This window comes from Nuphar pumila, chromosome 10, assembly GCF_984573655.1.
Source record: "Nuphar pumila chromosome 10, dmNupPumi1.hap1.1, whole genome shotgun sequence".
NCBI lineage: Eukaryota > Viridiplantae > Streptophyta > Magnoliopsida > Nymphaeales > Nymphaeaceae > Nuphar > Nuphar pumila.
In genome coordinates this window covers 117573147-117592746 of record NC_143258.1, presented here as the reverse complement: position 1 = coordinate 117592746, position 19600 = coordinate 117573147, and the positions used below count along the sequence as shown (strand labels likewise).

Here is a 19600-nt window from a genome sequence, read left to right as displayed (position 1 = left end):
AAAACCGCATGTTGAAGGCTATGCTTGTTGCGAAAGATTTTATTATATAAAATCAAGTTGAGCTTATCGATAACTATGCTAGGGTTATCGCGGAGCAACAAGCATGCATGAGGAGCTATAAGTGAGTATTTTCATTTTTGAATAAATGAATGAATGTATATATGAGACATTTTATTTTTTAATAAATGAATAAATGTTTGTATGAGCAGGTTCATTTTTGAATAAATGAATGAATGTATGTATGCACATATTCATTTTTGAATAAATGAATGAATATATGTAAGAGCAGGTTTATTTTTGAATGAATAAATATATGTATGAATAAGTTTATTTTTGAAAAAATGAATAATATATGCATGAGCAAGTTTATTTTTGAATAAATGAGTGAATGTATGTATGAGTAAGTTCATTTTTTAATAAATGAATGAAGGTATGTAAGAGCATGTTCATTTTTTAATAAATAAATGAATATATGTAAGAACATGTTCATTTTTTAATAAATGAATGTATGTATAAGTAGGTTCATTTTTTAATAAATGATTGAATGTATGTAAGAGTATGTTTATTTTTAATAAATGAATAAATGTATGTAAGAACATATTTATTTTTGAATAAATGACTGAATGTATGTAAGAACATGTTCATTTTTAAATAAATGAATGAATATGCAGGTTTATTTTTTAATAAATGATTGAATGTATGTATGAGTAGGTTCATTTTTTAATAAATCGATGATTATATATAAGAGTAGGTTCATTTTAGAATGAATGATTGAGCATGTTTATTTTAGAATGAATGAATGAATAAGTAGGTTCATTTCAAATGAATGAATGTATGAACAGATTCCGTTTTAAATGAATGAATGAATGAACGAATGAATATACGTATGAGTATGAAAGAGCTTATTCTTTTTGGGGAACTTCACAAATAATTATTGTAAATTATAATCAAGAGTTGCAATTTTTGAGAAATCTGTAACAAATTATTGTGAACAACGATGAATATATGCGATTTAAAAGAAATTCAGGACATTCGTAACACAAAATAAGTGTTTTTTCTTATTGTTTCGTGACAAGGATGATACGAGGATGCAGAACCTAGAAAAAAAGTTTTACAACAAAAAATTATGTTTTTTTGAAAAATCTGCAACAAATTATTATGAACAATGACGAATATATGCAATTTGAAAGAAATTCGAGACATTTGCAACACAAAATAAGTGTTTTTCCTCATATGCGATTTCAATTCAAGACAAGCGATTTTAACCTAAGTGTTTCACAATAAGGATGGTACAAGAATGCAGAACTTCGCAAAAAACTTATGTGAACATAAAAAAATTCATACCACCGAGGTGGTATCTCATGTGGTAAGCAGGGTCTTGTGCCAAGCTGAAGGCTTAGGTTCGAATCCCTCTGCCACATGGGGATTAAGAGTAATCTGGTAGGGGTCTTGCTAAACCCATCTTGCCTTTCAAAAAAAACCATAAGAAATTTCACGACTTTCAAAAAATAGTATTGCAAATAAAGAACTGCAAGTTTTTGGAAAATCTGTAATAAATTATTGCGCACAATGACGATTATATGCAATTTGAAAGAAGTTTGGGACATTTGCAACATAAAATAAGCACTTTTTCCCATATGTGATTTAAATACCAAATATGTAGTTTTGCAACAAGGATGGAGTGAGGATGTAAAACTTTGCAAAAACGTTTTGCAAGCATAAGGAATTTCACGACTTTGGAAAAAAAAGTTTTGTGAACAAAGGGTTATGATTTTTTAGGAAATCCTTAAAAAATTATTTTGAACAATGACAAATATATACGATTTGAAAGAAATTTGGGATATCTGCAACACAAAATAAGCATTTTTTCTCATATGTGATTTCAATACAAGATATGTGATTTTAACCTAAGTGTTTCACAACAAGGATGATGCAAGGATCCGAAACTTCACCAAAAATTTTGCAAACATAAGGAATTTTGCAACTTTCAGGAAAAAGTTTTGTGAAGAAAGAGTTGTGATTTTTTGAAAAATTTGCAATAAATTATTGCTAACAATAATGAATATATGTGATTTAAAAGAAGTTTGGGACATCCACAATACAAAATAAGCATTTTTTTCATATGCAATTCAATACAAGATATGTGATTTTAACCAAAGTTTTTCATAGCAAGGATAATGCAAGGATGCGAATCTTTGCAAAAAAGTTTTGTGAACAAAAGAAATTTTGCGACTTTCAAAAAATAGTTTCGTGAACAAAGAGTTGGAGACATTCACATCACTAAATAAGTATTTTTCCTCCTATGCGATTTTGCCAATATAAGTAATTTCAAAACTTTCACGATAAAATTTTGTAAAAAATGATGAATATATGCAAACAATGATGATTATGCTAATTTTCTATGTTTTGCACATCCTTTATAAACATACAAAATTTGCAAAATATTAAACCTAAAATATTTAAAGAACAATAACGGAACTTATAATTTACATCTTTAAAGTTTGACAAATTTATACTCATTAAACATGAAAAATTGAGACTATAAAAAAAATATAAAAAATTTAGTAAGCTATTTTGGCCCCAATTAAACATAAAATATTTAGAGAATATATTTAAACTTGTAATTTACATCCTTAAAGTTTAACAATTCATAAATTAGATATTAATCAATAGATAGTCCCCATAATTCACCACAATTCTGTAGCCTTCATCTATGTAGCATTTGTTATTGCAGTCTCCATCTCTGTATATTTTGTCTTCACAACATCCGTCACTGCAGCCTTGACCTTTTTGTTATCTGTTGTTTTTGGCTGCGGTCTTTTTTTTGTGCCTTAGCATTATTTCTCATTTTCTTATAGAATAAGATCATACGATTCTTGCAGTTTGTGACATAATTCTGAAAAAAAAGATTATTAGCAAACAACAAATATAGCTTAGCTCCCATAAATATCATAAATAAGGACATATAAACAAGTACCTGGGTGTAGGTCAATTCTTTGTTTCTGCCTAATTATTGCATGTACAAAAAGACAAATATACCACAATCATAGTTGTAACCATTCTTGTCAACAACATATATAGAGCATTAATTGAATTGACAAATATATAAGCAAAGCAATTATTCATTTTCTTACTGAGTAATATCATCCACAAGTGAGACCATCCACTCAGAGTAATAGTTGTAGCCCATCCACGCTATATTAAGTCTGCAAGAAAACATTAAACTTGTTGAGTACAATGGAGCAATAAAATCATGTTTCAATAAGTAATCTTAACTTACTATGTTGTAGATGTTCTTATGTCGCAAGCTATGCTACAAATTGACTTGTACAACTTGAACTCCTTCGCCTTCAGGTTTATTTCCCAAACAACTCAGTACTCGTTGCCCCAATTGACATGAAATAAGACCAGAAACAAAAATTGAGTTTAAGGTCACTTTGGATACCCAAATTTATGTTTGCTACATACACAACATTGTCCAATGAATACCTTGACCAAACATAGGGCATGTTGTCGTCAATATCCAATCATCCAACAACCCCTCTTTCTGTCCTTTAGTTGTGGGCATTTATTCTGATCAATCAATGTTTACAAGTTAGTTTTTGTTAATCGGTAGTAAAACAACATAAACATTGATTTTCAGACTTATAAAGAAATAAAGAGTAAGGTAAACGGTTTTGAGAAGATTATATCCTTTTTCCATGTCTCGGTTGTGAGCTTTTTCAAGTGTTTATATGAATCTTGCTAAATGTTACACATGTGGTACATTCATATTAGATTAATTTGAGTATACATAAAAACATAACAAAAGAAAAAACAAATAAATGTGCAAACCTAATACTTGCATCACTTGCCATCAAAGTATCTTCATAAAATTCATACTCTTTTGATATATTTTGACTTTCCTTACCAACCTTTACAAATATCTCGAGCACCACAATTGCTTCATTGCTTGGGGCTGGGGATGGGGGTTTGAATGAATTTTTGTTTTGACGTCTCTGGAATGGTTTATAACTATTCATCGTAAACTACCTAAGATATACATAGATGACAAAACATCATTAAATACCTACATAGAAAAAATACACATTACACCAACATAGTCAACCATAGCCCTATTACACCAACAAAGAAACATCGAAAATTAAATAAAGGACAAACAAACATACATAAATCATTTACAACACAAACATAGTAAATCCTAAATGATAAATCACGTAAAAAAAATTAAATAAAACACAGGACAAGCAAATAATCACATATACACATGGGCCTAGATAATGCTCATTTCTACAAAAAAGAAAAAAGTTCAAAATGAAAACAAAATAATATGCATATATATTATTTGTATAAAACTCATATTTTGACCTAACCAGGGCCGCAACCTCATCAAAACATAACAATGAAGTGTCATCGATGAATCACCAGAAAAGAGTTGCCAAAAAAATCAATGGATTTTGTTTGCAGAAGATCAAGCAAGTTGGGGACCACACAAAAACCCAAGAAAATATGAAAATAACCCTGGGTCTAGATAATAGCTTTTTATATCACAAAAAATCACATTCTATAGGTACCAGATATATGCGGTTTTGCTAAGCTATTTGCAAAGTTACTATCATAAGGAGGTTTGCTAAACTTTTTTTTACATGCTTTGTAAAGACCCTAAAATAATGTGTTAACATACATTAATTAAATGAATGTTAAAAAAGGATAAAGTCACACCGTTTTTTGTGACTTTGGTATAAAATATGGGATTTTACTAAGGTATTTGTGATTTTAAGATTAATAGAGAAGATCACATAAATAACACAAATTTTTGCGTGCTTCACGAGGTCAAAAACAAAAATGTGTGGACCTCCTTTTAAGTGGGTGTTTGCGATACTCAACGAGTGAAGCGATATATCACGCAAACTTCATGAGTTTCGTACATGCAAATGATAAAAAGGTCCTAACGAAGTTGGCTATTTGCGGTTTAGGTCATCGAGCCAATTTTAGCAAATTGTGAGGTTTTTAAGAAAACACATCGTTTTCCAATTAAAATGCATTGTTTCATAGATAGGAGTAATAAGCAACCTATTTTTTGCAAGCCAAATAGTTCAATCATATGTTCTACAGCAAAATATATCTTTTTACTAAACGAACACATACGAATGGAGCTGAATTGAATGCCTATTATCTTCTTGAGCTTATTTTAAGAGTTTGAACGAGCTCTTTATGAACCGAACATGAGACACGCGATGAGCAGCTCAGCTTGTTTTTCAGCCCTATCTATTATTATGCATGCTCTATCACTGATCAAGGAGAGGAGATCCAGTGATCAGGCTGAGTACGTCGTAAGGTACTGGGCTCGGTGACTGGATGCTGCACATCCTCAGACGCATGACATTCAGGCATTCGGCTAAAGGTACTCGGCCGAGTGCTCCATCTGCTCTTCTCATGGTTCATTGTCGCGCGCGGTGAATAGTGACTATCTAGGCTTGGTTTTTTGCATGATGCAACTGTATGTGGTCCTCTAAAACTCTGAAGTAGCAGGGATCATGTGGTCTCTAGTAATTTAAGTTTCCATAAAAGCAAAAAAATCATGTTAGGGAAAATATGTAAAAAAAAAAAAAGATTGAGCTTCTCCACTCTCGTATTTTATTAAGGTTAGATAATTGTCAATATCATAAATCTCAATCTCGAAAAATATTTGGCGTGAGGAACTTCACATGATAATTAAAAATCTGTCTTAATTTCTTGAAAATGTTGATAAGCACACATGCAACCTTGAATGCATAGAGGGCACAAAGTAAAAACTTAAAAAATATAGAAATACATATGAATCTACAAAATGCAGGAAATTAAATATCAAAAGTTTTTTTTTCATTGTAATAGGACTATAAATCATAATATTTTCTAAATAGCTTATGTTCTGAACATATTGCAATTTTCGAGTCATCTAGGTGATGTTGATTATGCTCCACGTTTCAATTCATCCCAACTTAATTAAGTTTTGAAAACACATGACTACATCCATCACGTGCTTGCAAAATTAATTAGAAACTTTTCGAATGCAAATTAATTAATGGTAATTTTGCTGTGCTCGAATTTATCATGCATTTGGAGGGGGAATGATTTTACAATGCCTCGATTTTAAGTTACATGGAGTTTTCATGCATTCACATGATTGGTGTGCAACGGATAAAGTGACAGACCTGTCGTCTTCTTATTATTATCCCACAGGGACTTTATGCTGCCTCAACTAATGCTTTTTTTTTTTGAAACAAACTAATGTCTCATATAAAAAGGACTATGTTCACATGGATGAGCATGCTTTTAATGCGCATTAATAAATGAGCTTGTGATGTTAGCCATCTGATCTTTACGATTCTTGAGGCCTTGATTTTCCACATTTTCGTGGGCCATCATTTTTCAAGAAAATAAGGATATAAGGATATATATTGACTGAAATATGATGTTTTATACTATTTTTAAACCACCCTTATTTTCATGAATTGTGATCCATTGATTTTCACAGTCTAAAAAATAAGATCTTATTTTGTATTAGGCATGATAAACCTTCTAGCATGGTAAATAAACCATGCTAAACACATCTATACGGTTAGATCTACAATTTGGTGGCTAGATCCATGGAAACAAGAGTGTGTCACTGTATGGTATCATGATATAGAACCACCTTATATTATTTCCCATATATATATATATATATATATATATATATATAACTTGCTCGTATGTTTACTTTCATTTTGAGAATGTGAAATGAAAATCTTCATCTTCTGCACCAAGTTGGAATTATGTAAGATTTACAACCAATGGTTTTTGGATAGAAGTACTTGATATCCAATAAAATGAAGGGCCGTGGATAAGGGAAAAGTACGTTATGCGATATTTTTACCAGTTGATATTTAATAATAGGTGTGACTTTTTGTCCTTATGGTCCAATTTTACCTTTCCTCGTGAATATTGATTTAGAGCTATTTTTTATTCTGGTCGTGAAAGATTTTTACTATATCAAGGAAGTTCATTTTTCATATTGGAAAAAAAAAGGTTTAAAGTTTTCCAGAGTTTTTTTATAAAATTTTGGAATCACGAAGGGAGCGCATGGTTCCATGCTTCCCGGAGCGAGTTTCCAAAGTTTTAAGAAGCCCCTAGTAGTAATGGACTTTAGGGTCATTGGGTCAATTTTTTTATGGCTGGTGGTTGGAGTCAGGTTGTTCCATTGTCTTTTTCAATAACTGTAGACTTTTAAACTGTATGATTTAAACACCCTTGAACTCCTGGTCTTGCAGGTATACAAGTGGCCAACAACGAACACATTGTGGAGTGCCTAAATGCACAATGAAACTTGTCAAGGAAGTATACGTTCTTATATAGATTTCTGCTTGTCATCATCATCATTATCAACCCTTGTCTCGTCAGCAGACTCGCCCTAGAGTTGAACTTGCAGGATATTCTGTGCACGGTACTTGAAACTTAAAAAATTTCTGTTTCCTATCGTAATCAATGAGCCAAAACAAGGGTCTCCTTGGACGCTTAGCATCAACTGTTAGTAAACCTGCAGTACATCTTTCCAGGTGATTAGGTCGATCCAGGCTCAGAGTAGGGACAACCTTTTAGGTGAAGTAGGTTGGATATCTCCTTCAAACATTGGGGTGGAACCTCTCTTTTGCTCATCATGTCTTGTGACTCTTGACTAAGTTGTAATTTTTGAGAAAGAGAGAGAGAGAGAGTTGCAGTGGCCACTTTTCATGAGGAAATCGTGCGTTCATGGAGCCTTTGAAGTCATTAATATGCAAGTAAAGTTCATGCCTTTTGCTCCAGATAAGGTGTGGACCCTACAAACTTTCCAAAAGGCATCACACATTAATTCATGGTTTGGGAATTGGTGAGCAAAGTAGTCAAGTTGGCCTAGTTGGGTGCCTATACTCGAACAAGATCATGCCTTTTCTTCAAGCTAAAAAAGCCAGCCTGGAGGCCCATTCTTTACGTTTTAATGAGCCCCTCTACCGAAGCATATTCAGAGTTGTCACAGTTTGTCCTGAAGAAGGTGGCTTCGTTTTGCCCCGTTTGTTTTATGACGAAAGTTCATCCGGTGGCGTGCCAGCTGCTGCTGCGGGATTTGTACATGCAAATGGAGATTTGCTTATAAACTCTACCTCGTTTCCTACATGAGATGATTAGATTAGAAGAACAAATGGCAATTAAAACAGAGGGAGGATCAGGTGCAATGTGATTGCACACTTTTATTGGCTGCTGCACCTGATCACCCTCCATGTTTGGGTCACAGCCTGTCAGCTGTGGGGCCCAACAAAAGATGAAGGATGAGAAGGTGCAGCAGCACACAAAAAATGTGCAATCACATTACACCTGGGGCCTCGCCTTAGCCCAAGAGAGAGAGAGAGAGAGAGAGAGAGAGAGAGAGAGAGAGAGAGAGAGAGGTATTCTTAACTCCATAAAAGTTGGAGATGATTTGCATCTCAACTTGCACCTCCGTGCTACATAAAAGAGTATTTTGTGAACAGTAGGGAACAGATCAGGCAGAACACCTTATGTAAAGCATCAACCTAGCCTAGAAGCAACACCTGTATTGTGTAGTGGGACCGTTAAACTCCTTACAACACACGTGTCAGGCTGTGAGTTGGTATTTTTACAGTAAGTAGAGGGAGGATCAGATGCAATGTGATTTCACACTTTTAGTGTGCTGCCGCACCTGACACACTGCAAGAAAAGGGGGAAGTAGTGACGCGTCTCCACTCATTGTTGAACAATAGAGACGTCATTGCACGTCGCTGTAGGTTCTACCAAAATAAAACAAAAACAGGACGATACAAGTCATATTAGAGAAGTGAGACGAGAGATCCGACCCAACAAAATACCCTATCTCACGTTAAGGTCTCTCCCACTCATTCCCTCTCGTTCACTCGCTCTGAGTACTCTCATTCGTTCTCTCGCATAGAGGAAGCATCAAGATGGTTGTTGATTACATTTTTTACTCTAATCGTTAAGGAGAAAGCTCTCCTATCATTGAGGAGGCAGCTCGTGATCTCTCTTATCATCCCCAAGCAAGCAGCACTGTGATCAACCTTAGATCTACGATGTCGTAACTCGAATGAGTGAGATGAGACGAGAAGCAAATCAAACGAGAAGGGAAAGATTCTGAGAGCGATCCAAATACATGCAAATTGATCAAGCCCATCTCATCTCAAAAATCTTCTCTACTCATCTGCTTAAAGCTCTTTCTTGATCAAGCCAATGGTGTTGTCGTAGAAGATCCATGAGGCATTCTAGGGAACCGTGGAAAGGATCAAGGGGTCGAGGAAGATCTTGGCTTTCAAGGAGAAGGGTGTGCTCAATGTCTAGGAATTCATCATCGCTGACAATCTCATCTCCAAATGCCCCACTTGGTCATGGTATTCACTCGTTTTCTTTCCTTTTTCTTTGGCCGTTCGCTGAATCACAATCTCTACAGTTTCATTTAGGGATGTTAAGTTTTAGTGTTTCTATGCAGACCCAATTGAGAAAGACCCAGACCCAAGTTCAGAGGTCCAAGCATTTGATATGGACTCAATTCCTATTGACCCAGATCTAAACTCCAAGAAACCTGAGGCACCACCTCAGCAGCTCAGCTCTGAAGAATTAAGTGGGACTCACCTAAGAGATGCCCCTCGTATCTGTGAAGGTCAATGCTCAGTGGGACCCAGGCCTTGAGAGGCCCCCAAAAGCAGCTTTTCTTCAGGCGAAGCAATCATTTTCTGAATTATGTGGGAAATGGGCAAGTTGACAGCAAGGACATAGATCTCGTGCTCTTCACGATCTAAACCTGAAAATCTTTGCTTCTCTCTCTCGTGTAGCGTTTCCTTTCATCTCATCCAGTGGGGTTTTCAAATCTTCGTGCACATATGCTTTATACTTCTAATCTTCATGAAGCATGAATTATTTAACTGTTTGGTTATTAGCACCATTGAATACTTTGTTTGTGAACTGGCAGTGGGAGGGAGTTTATGCATTTGGAAAGCGCCAGCTTCCAATTCTTGAATTTGGCAGCTACTACCACCGGAAGGTGGTAGTTACCAAATCCAGTTTTTAGTGCAATACAAAAGGGAGACCTTTCCCAAATGCATAAACGACTCCCAACGTGATTCTCCCAAATGAATGGCCACCACCAAGGCAATTTGACCAAGTTTCTACCAAATGCATAAGCTTCCATCCCAGCTACCAGTTCCCAAAGAGAGCGGTTGGAACAATTCATCCCGATTCAGTTCAGTCTGATTTTCTGAATCCTTCCAAAAAAATGGAGATTTTAAAATGAATAAGACCTGTAAACAAGTTACCATTAGAATCGATAAGAGTGTGTGGGATCTCTCTCTCTCTCTCTCTCTCTCTCTCTCAGACACAAGGATTTTATTTTTGACTAGGTCAAGCTAGACCAAGTCCTGAAGGACTCGGCGCAATACTTCTCATCTAACTGAATTTTTCATTTAAAAAGTAAAATAGCAACAAAAAACCCTTTTACAGACCAATACAAGTAGACCACAGTAGAATTTCAAATACATTGAAATTCCAAGGCTGGTTAAGCACCAGACAAAAAACGAAATAGTGAAAGAAAGATATTGCATTTATTTACAAATTATGCATTTTGCATAAAATAACCACCTGAAAAAAATACAAGGACTAACAAAATTACAATAACTAATAAGCAGATAAGTAGATACCTTTCAAATATACAAGTATGGGACTTTGTGGATGCACTCAGATGACAACCACCACCCACAGGTCCGGATCTCCAGTTTGTGTTGATCTTCTCATATGGCACCAAGAAGGACCAATGCTGATGCAAAGAGAAGCAGAATCCATCCAATAAATGAACACGCCTAAGAGGCATGCCTAAAAAGAAGCTAATGTCTCGCTGACTAGAGTTGTACCATCAAGCATGATTTCTACATGGAGAACCGGTTGTCAGGGTGCTCTTTTGCTGAAGCAGGTCGCTCTTCCTGGATTTCTTCCAATTCATCTTCGTCTCCCTTCCTGCCTGCCTGATCCTTCCAGTAGGCTACTAGCTTCTTCAGTCTAGCAACTTCCCTGGAGGAGACATTTTTGCTTGGATCGTTCACAATAGAGCGAACCCTTGAGGCATACCTGCAACAGCATAACACATAACAGTAAAAAAAAAAACAAGAAGAATTCATGCTAACCGTGGCTCTTAATAAAAAACCATACATCCAACATAGAATTACCAAACTACCTCGAAGGTGTAGCAATTTTGAAATTAATATTGTTGCTTTTATTGGAACACTAGATCTTCTTTGAGAGGAAAAAGTAAAAGAGAAATAAGATATACAAAATGTACCACAGTTTAGTTTAATAACTTTAGTTCACTAAAATTGAATTCGTTTTACACCTGAAAGCAACAATAAATCTTAAAGAATGCCATGCTTGGTAATTTTATGCCAAGTAAACAACCAAACATCAATATAAAGGTCTTATACTTAAAATCATATGTGCTGTCTGCAGCGCACGTGTCTGTGTGAATATTTATCTCACTTTTCCAGCATAACAAAACACAGGCATATGCTAACCTCCAACAAGACACCAACCATGTTGGTTTATAGCCCTATCATTGTGAGAATTGTATCCATTGAAGAGGAGAACCACATTATTATAAAGGCACTCCTCTTTTGCCTCATCTATGGTCTTGGTGAAAATGATCATAAAATTTTTCCACCATCAACAAGGCACAGATTGGGACTGGTGATATCATCTATATCAGGGGATCCAGTTACTAAACACAGATTTTGTAAGCATGCATGATTTCAAGTTCAACTATATGCATATGAAATCTAATGTGGAGGATTTTTAGTGAAAAATAAGCATATTCCTTCTCTCAAATTCAAGATATGAAAAGATATGGGCATCCTCACAACCATGGTGTGGAGTCAGAAATAACCTATACTAGACCAATATGAAGCAGTAAATAAAAGTGACATTTAAAATTAACCTAGAAATAAAGGAGCCTTCTTTGTTATTTTGACAATCACAAATTGGTTATTGGAATAGATATAAAATAAACGAACACATAAAGCAAACCACAAATGTCAAATTAATGGGAAACTATTTCAAAAGAAGACAGCAGGCACACATACATGAGAGAATTATGGGTCTCGTCTAAGTTGGATTCAGAAGGAGAAACATTTACAAACATCAAGGTTTTAGCATTGCCACCAAGAGAGTCACTCATAAGCATTGTCAACTTGTGGTTCCTGTAAGGAATGTGCTGCCCTTCTGAAGATAATGCACTGATCACATCTCCAAGGGCTGAAAGTGACCGATTTATGCTCTGTGCTTCTTTGAGTTGATGGCCAGAAGACCCAGATTTCTTCACCCTTTCAGAACCAGCAAGATCTACAAAGCTTAACTGCACAATAAAACAATTCAATAAAAGTAAAAAATTATTAGGTTATTAAAATGATATAGGGAATATTATCATACAGAAGAATGAATAAAATGAACGAGTCTTACCAATCAAATTCTGTAGTGCTACAAGAAAAATGTGAAACTATCCAATTCATCAACTTCAATTTATAGCAAAATAAGCTCTCTCTCAGTTACATTAGAAAAATAATAATAAAACCTTCTTAGCAGCCATAGAAGTGGAGAATATCTCCCACATAGGTCCAAGTGTCCTATTTGCAATATTTAAATGTGACCACAATGTTTCCACTTGAAAACAAAAATCTGTTCAAATGCCTAAAGAGAAGAAACAACATGAACAGACAATCAAATTCAGCATCTTTAAACAAAACAATGAAAATACAGGTGAAATTGGTGGAAGAAGATTGTGTCACCAAGTTATAATATCCAGTAAAGAACAATATTACTAAATAAAAATTACTTATAAATTTCCATGCTTTTAAGAAACAAAAACAACAAGCATGTCTTATATTGACGTTGAATGAATATAGCTTTACTAACACATAGTAGTCAGTTCACGTTTGACATTTCACCTAATATAATATTTTATTGAATTTTCAAAACAAAAAAGCATTATCAGATTCAAAAGCAGCTTGCAACAGAAATCTGTCTACTATAACAAATTAATCATCAGTTGACTTGAAATGAACCTGAATTGATCAAAAGCCAAGCACAAATGCCTACCTTTCCCCTTGCTTGAGATTGGGTTTGCAGATTAGTACTTTCAATAACAACTGAAAATATTAAATGTGATCTTGAGCTCTCATCATTCATCTGTGTTCCAGATGTATGCCGCTGCTCAAATCCCTTAGAAATAATTGTGTTCAACTCCTCGAGACTTGAGATTGCAATAATTGTCACATTTTCTACCACAACCATCCCCTGTAAAGATAGGAACAGTGAATATCGTAATTCAATATGGGAAAGAAGAAAAGAATCCTTCAAAAAATTCATTTATTTTTTGAGAATAAAGTGCTCTTCTTCTGTTGGAAAACAGCAGTCTTTTGAAACTAATTTCTTGTAGTATAAAGGAAAAAAAGTAGACTTCAAATGTGCCACCAAAACATGCAGAACATAGAAGGGGATATGAACATTACTTTAGAATCCTTCTTAATCTCAAGTTTCATACGTTTCGCATTTCTTGGCAAAAGGAGGTCTATGAGCGTATCCTGATATAGTTCAACCATGTATGCCTGCAACATTTGATCAATATGTTATCTCCAGTACTGTAGGCAGGAATAAAAGAATAAATCAAATTGGAATCTCATCAAACAGTTTGATAGTAGATGATGTATATAGCAAAAAAACATATCATAAATAACAGAAGCAGCCATTTACACGCTATTTCATGTGCAAAATTGTTAGCTTGGCCATTGAGCAATTTCTGTATTAGCATGTATTAAGAGCGTTCTTCTACTCTCACATTATTCTACCATTTATGTATAGTGTGTCTTTGTGCATATATATAGTTGCACTTTGTGTATTATTTAGTCATAGTACAAGGGAAACTGACTCTTAACATGTTAAGTCTTTTGGTGTAGTTGCTTCTAAAGAACGTTGCCCAATTTTAATTGGGGGCTACCATGGATTGTGAAATCTAAGTGCTTGAGCTTCATTGTTAAGTCATCAAGAAAGGTAAGGGGTGAGGTGCACAGAACCTGGAAAACTAGAACTTGTGAGAACAGAGATTGTGACCAAGCCACACAGGGAGAGATTGCTGAATAATACACAAGACCTCAATAGAACACGTCCTTTTACAAGAATAAAGAACTCAACTCCATTCATTCGTTGGAACAGCTTCCATTCAGTCTGCACTTATCCTTTTTTTATTCTCTCTTTCTAGGAAAAGGAATCCCTGTTTTCTGTAAACAGGAATTGGCTCAGGATTGCCCATTTTTAATTCCAGGGTTTCTTTGAATTTGGAAGTTTACCACTTGGTAGGTTTCCATACCAAGTCTCAATTCAATCAAGTCCATAGCATCTACCAATTTTGTCATATCCCCCTTTATTTTGAGGCCGGGATCCTTATGATTCCATTCAAGATGGCGAAGGGAAATCTGTAAACAGCTTTTTTAGGTCATTGAATTCAACAATTAAAACAACATTTCTCAGTTGTCATAAGAACTGACTTTGAATGGAATGAAATCATTTATGGGAAACAAAGGCCAAGGGGAATGCAGTTGTTGTTTCCCACTTAGAGCTTCTGCAAGTGTTTCGTGGTTGGCACAGTAGGGCTGATTCACACACACACACACACACACAGTTGAAGGGTGTTTCCAAATAACTTCTGAAAATTTTCCCAGCAGTATAAAGAGTTTGAAATAAGTACTGATGTGTCTGAAAAAATCAGATTCAAATTCAAACCCCAAAACAGATAGGGCTTAGCATTTTACCATAACTAGAAATGGAGTATACGTCAGGTTCCAGTAGGGGTATGGTATGAAGATCTGAAACCAGATTCAGTCATTTAGCTTATCCAATGTGGAAGGGCTTATGGAACAAGATGTCAGCCAGAACCAATACCCTGAAATCATAATTATCTTTTGATCATCATGCCTATCAATACATCATACAAAGGCCTCTGCTCCGTCACTGAATGATTTCTTGACCAGGTCATGCGTTTGAAAAATAAATTCTAACAGTTTACTGCAGCGACCTGTAAGTTATCAAGAGTTCTCTGCAGAACCGTATTTGTGTTTATTGTTGTCCCCAAATATCTATTATTTTGTAGAAGCAACGTCACATGATAGGAAGTTGAATTTGGGTTCTATTCTGAGACGCTACCAGTACTCTTTCCCATTTTTGCCCTAGTTTTTATGCATTGATCTTCATGACACTCTTTGTTTTTGTGGGGATCTGCAGATGGAAAGATCTAGAGATTCTTGGCTTGAATTTCTGCAATTTCAGACAGTTCTCCATGGTTAGCCACTGAAACCACGACACCCACAGCCTGCAAAAAGAAAAAAGATATAGTCTGTGCAGTCTGGACATATGTTATCCAACAGAATAGAGCTCTAAACAAGCTGAGATGAGGATTTGGATGCTTATGTCAGTTTAATGTTATCCAACAAAATAGAGCTCTAAACAAGCTGAGATGAGAATTTGGATGCTTATGTCAGTTTAAAGCAGATAAAATCTATATTCTGCATCATTGAGAAGAAAAAGTTCAATTTGCATGTGCACTGAACTCCTTAACACCCTTGACTGAAATGAATAAAAGAGGAAAACGAAGGAGCAAACTATGCTAATCAGATACGAAATAGAATGTGAAAAAGAGATTAAATAAAGGCAACCCCCATTTTTAGTGGTCAGCTGGTTTGAGGAAACCGGTTTGAGCTTAGGTCATGGCATTTTTTTCATGCTCAGTGGTCGGTAACTCCACTCAAACAGAGGTTAGCATGACCTCTGGGAGGCGCTACTCAAGGTTCTGTTTGAGAGTAGATCTGAGCATAGTCAAACCACAATTGCGAGAGTCACGCCTGATGGAGGGTGTGCTTTTCAATTTTGGGGTCAGTGGTTAGAGGTCAATGTGATTGCAGCTCTTGTCCACACAACCCACTTGGCAACATTCGACTAACACCATGGGGTTGTACTACTCAAGAGCTTTAATTCCAGATAGTTACGCCATTAGATGGATCACAACAAAGCTTCGTGCTTGAACGTTTCGATCAACATGAACACACAACCTACTGTTTTCAACTCAAAACGGTAACAAAGGACGAAACTTGGAATGTGGCAACAAGGCAGGGCCTAAGCCTAATGCCTACTAGCTTGAAACGCCAAGAGGGAAGAAAGAGGAAAAGATTATGAACTTGGACCTCAAGGGAGCCCGGCGGAAGCGAAAGGGTCGGGTCTATGGTTGGATTAAATCCAAAGAGACGTCACTTATGGACTTGCAAGAACACTCACAATCAAGAAAAGCTCTTGATCTAAGTCACAGGGACTAGGCAAAACAGGTGCCGCACCCGCGTCGACGTGACGCAATGCGAGTGCGGCACCGGGTGCGGTCAGCATGACCTTGGGTGCGGTCAGCATGACCTTGGGTGCGGTCAACACACCCAGGGTCATTTTCGTCCACTTTTTGGCTTTAAAAAAAATCCCCAATGAAAAGGAGGATTAGGGCAAAAACATTTTTTTGCCCCTAATCTCTCCTCTCTCCCCCTCAGCTGGAGCTCTCTCCTACCGATGCCCCAGCTCCACCTCCTAGGCTCCTCCTCTCCTTTCGCAGGTACGTACCCTCTCTCGCTCTCTTCTTGTGTCGGTAGGGGAGGGGCCGAGCCCCCCCTTCCCTTCTCGCTCTCTTGTTGGGTCGATAGGGAAGGGACCAAGCCCCCCCCCCCTCTCTCGCTCTCTTGTTGGGTCGGTAGGGGAGGGGCTGAGCCCCCCCTGCTCCCTCTGTTTTCGGCACGGGAGGGGCCGAGCCCCCCCTCACGCTCTCTTTTTGGGTAGACAGGCTCCCCCCTCTCGCTCTCTTGTTGGGTCGGCAGGAGAGGGGCTGAGCCCCTGTTAAAATGTAAAACTGTACATATATGTATATATAATAATATTATATTATTATATATATATATAAATACATTTTTTAATTTCTTTCTTTTCTGTATTTTTTTTTTCTTTATTTTTATTTTTTGTCTTTATGTCATCTAGTTCAGTTTGAACTAGAATGACTGTTGCTAGTCAAGTCCTGTCCAGACTTGACTAGCAATAGAGCTGTTGGACTGACACATTCCAACAGCTCTAAATAGAGTTGTTGGACTGTGCCCAACAGCTCTATTGAGTCCTCTTTCAGCTGTGTATATAAAGGGGTGCAGCCCCTCTTGTATTTCACTCCAATGCTTCTTAAGCAATTGGTTTTTCATATCAATAAAGAATACATTTTTATTTTTATTTTGTTTCCAGTTATACCCTTTTTAAGGGTTATGCTTTAGTGTCATTCTTGACACTTGCTCTTGTTAATCAAAGCTCGTGTTTCGAAGATCCCCATTTCATTTCATGGTATCAGAGCCGCGGAAGTACTAAATCTTGAGGAAAAGCTGCCTCGGTTTCCGTGCCCGTTTGCAAAAGTGTTCGCCACTTGAAGAGAAGTGTTTTATCACTTCATTGGAAAAGATTTCACATCTTGTTGTATTGTTTTTTTTTCTTTCTTTCTCATTTTCCTTCTTGTTTCTCTTCTATCCCTATTCTTTCTCTCCTTGTAATCGATGGATGACAATGATAAAGTCACCATCATGCCTATGAAACTAAGCGATACGAACTATGTAACATGGGCTTCAATCATGAAGCACCATATATGGGGAAAAGGCTTATGGGGGATTGTGGATGGTTCCGATTCGGAACCTAAGCTATCTCTTACTAAAAAGGAGGGAGATAAAGACGTTCCTCTATCGGAAGAAGAGAAAATCAAGGCTATTGCCTCATACGAGAAGAAATGGAAAGAATGGAGAATATCTCATGCGAAGATAATGTCATGGCTTATCAATAGCGTTGACATTAAAAAATGCTCAAGTCTTGCCAAATTTGATCATGCCGATAAGGCATGGGAATACCTTAAGAATATGTATTCCCTTAAAGATATTGCACACGTGTGCAACCTCCAAGAAAAAGTTCGAATGATGACACAAGGAGACAAAACTATTCGTGAATATTACAATGGGTTGTCCGAACTTTGGGAAGAACTTTCCCTTTTAGAACCAAAGTGGCATTGTGCCGAAGACATCGAGCTTCGTCAGAAACAACTCGATGTTGAACATTTTTACCAGTTTATCACTGGATTAAGGCCGGAATTTGAAACCACTAAATCGGCCCTACTTCACCGGGGAAAAATTCCTTCTATTGTTGAAACTATTGAAGAGTTAACAATGGAAGAAAATCGTCTCCGGAAAGGTTCTTCAAAAATTGAAGATGATTCTGTTTTAGCCGTGTCTAGACCAGGGAATCATGTTCGATCATATAGGCCTCCTCACTTTAACCGACAAAATGGTGACTATGATAAGAAGAAAGTTATTTGTCATCACTGTCATGAACCGGGACACTACAGGCCACAATGTCCCAAACTTAAGGAGCTGAGAGAAAAAAGAGCTGCAATTGCTGGATCGGAGCCTAAAGATCAGGATGCACCAGTTTCCCTGGCCCAACTAATGGAGATCCTTCAGCCTCTCATCAAAGGTGCCTCTTCCTCATCTGAAGCTTCAACCGGCGCAGCAGCCTCATCTTTTTCTGATTTAGGTAAAATTTCTTGGCTTCTTGACTCTGGTGCATCTTTTCATATGACCCCAAATAATCAAAGTCTATCCAAATGTGTTAAAAATAAAACAAGTGTGTCAAAGGTCTTTACTGCTGATGGGACTTCTCTTGAAATAGAAGGAATAGGAGATTTTGAAAAAATTTATAAAACAAAAAAATTTTTTATTCCAGAAATTAGACATGTTCCCAAATTAAATTTAAATCTTTTATCTGTATCTCAAATTTCTGATTATGGGTGTAATATTTCTTTTTCTTCTCATGGTTGTTGGGTACAGGATCGCCAGTCAGGCAAGCTGATTGGGGAAGGCCATAGAGAAGGAGGACTCTATTACATGGATTTTTTGGAAATGCCGAAGAAAGCTTTTTGTTATAATATTCAAAAAATAGAGTTGGAACTGTGGCATAAGAGACTTGGTCACCCACATATAGCCAAAATCCAACATTTTCCAAATCTAGGGAAATTTTGTAACTCTGAATCATTTGATTGTAAAGATTGTATTCTCGGCAAAATGAAAAGATTACCATTTCAGAACAGAACCTTTTTCTCTTCAAGACCACTTGAATTAATACACTCGGATGTTTGGGGTCCTGCACCAGTAATTTCTAAAGGAGGATTTGTTTACTATGTTATTTTTGTCGATGATTTCTCCCGACATACGTGGATGTACTTTCTCAAACATAAGTCTGAAGTATTTTCATACTTTCAAACTTTTCATAATATGGTTAAAAACAAATTTCAAAATGATATTACTATTTTTCGCACAGATTCAGGGGGAGAGTTTTTATCCACAGATTTTCAAAATTATCTTAAATTGCATGGCATCACACATCAAAGATCTTGTCCTTATACACCTCAACAAAATGGACTGGCAGAACGAAAACATCGTCA

General features: G+C 36.3%; 1 protein-coding gene across 1 annotated transcript in view; it reads right to left on the bottom strand.

Annotated features, from left to right (window-relative positions):
* Positions 1-10473: 10473 nt before the first annotated feature.
* LOC149828055 (kinesin-like protein KIN-14I) overlaps positions 10474-19600 on the bottom strand; it is a 98670-nt gene continuing 89543 nt past the window's right edge. Inside the window, exons 21-24 of the mRNA XM_090019845.1 lie at positions 13569-13664; positions 13156-13353; positions 12144-12415; positions 10474-11139 (exon numbers count right to left, since the gene is read on the bottom strand). Coding sequence (XP_089875971.1) covers positions 10941-11139; positions 12144-12415; positions 13156-13353; positions 13569-13664 — 765 coding nt within the window. The 3' untranslated portion in view covers positions 10474-10940. The remainder of the gene's footprint in view (positions 11140-12143; positions 12416-13155; positions 13354-13568; positions 13665-19600) is intronic.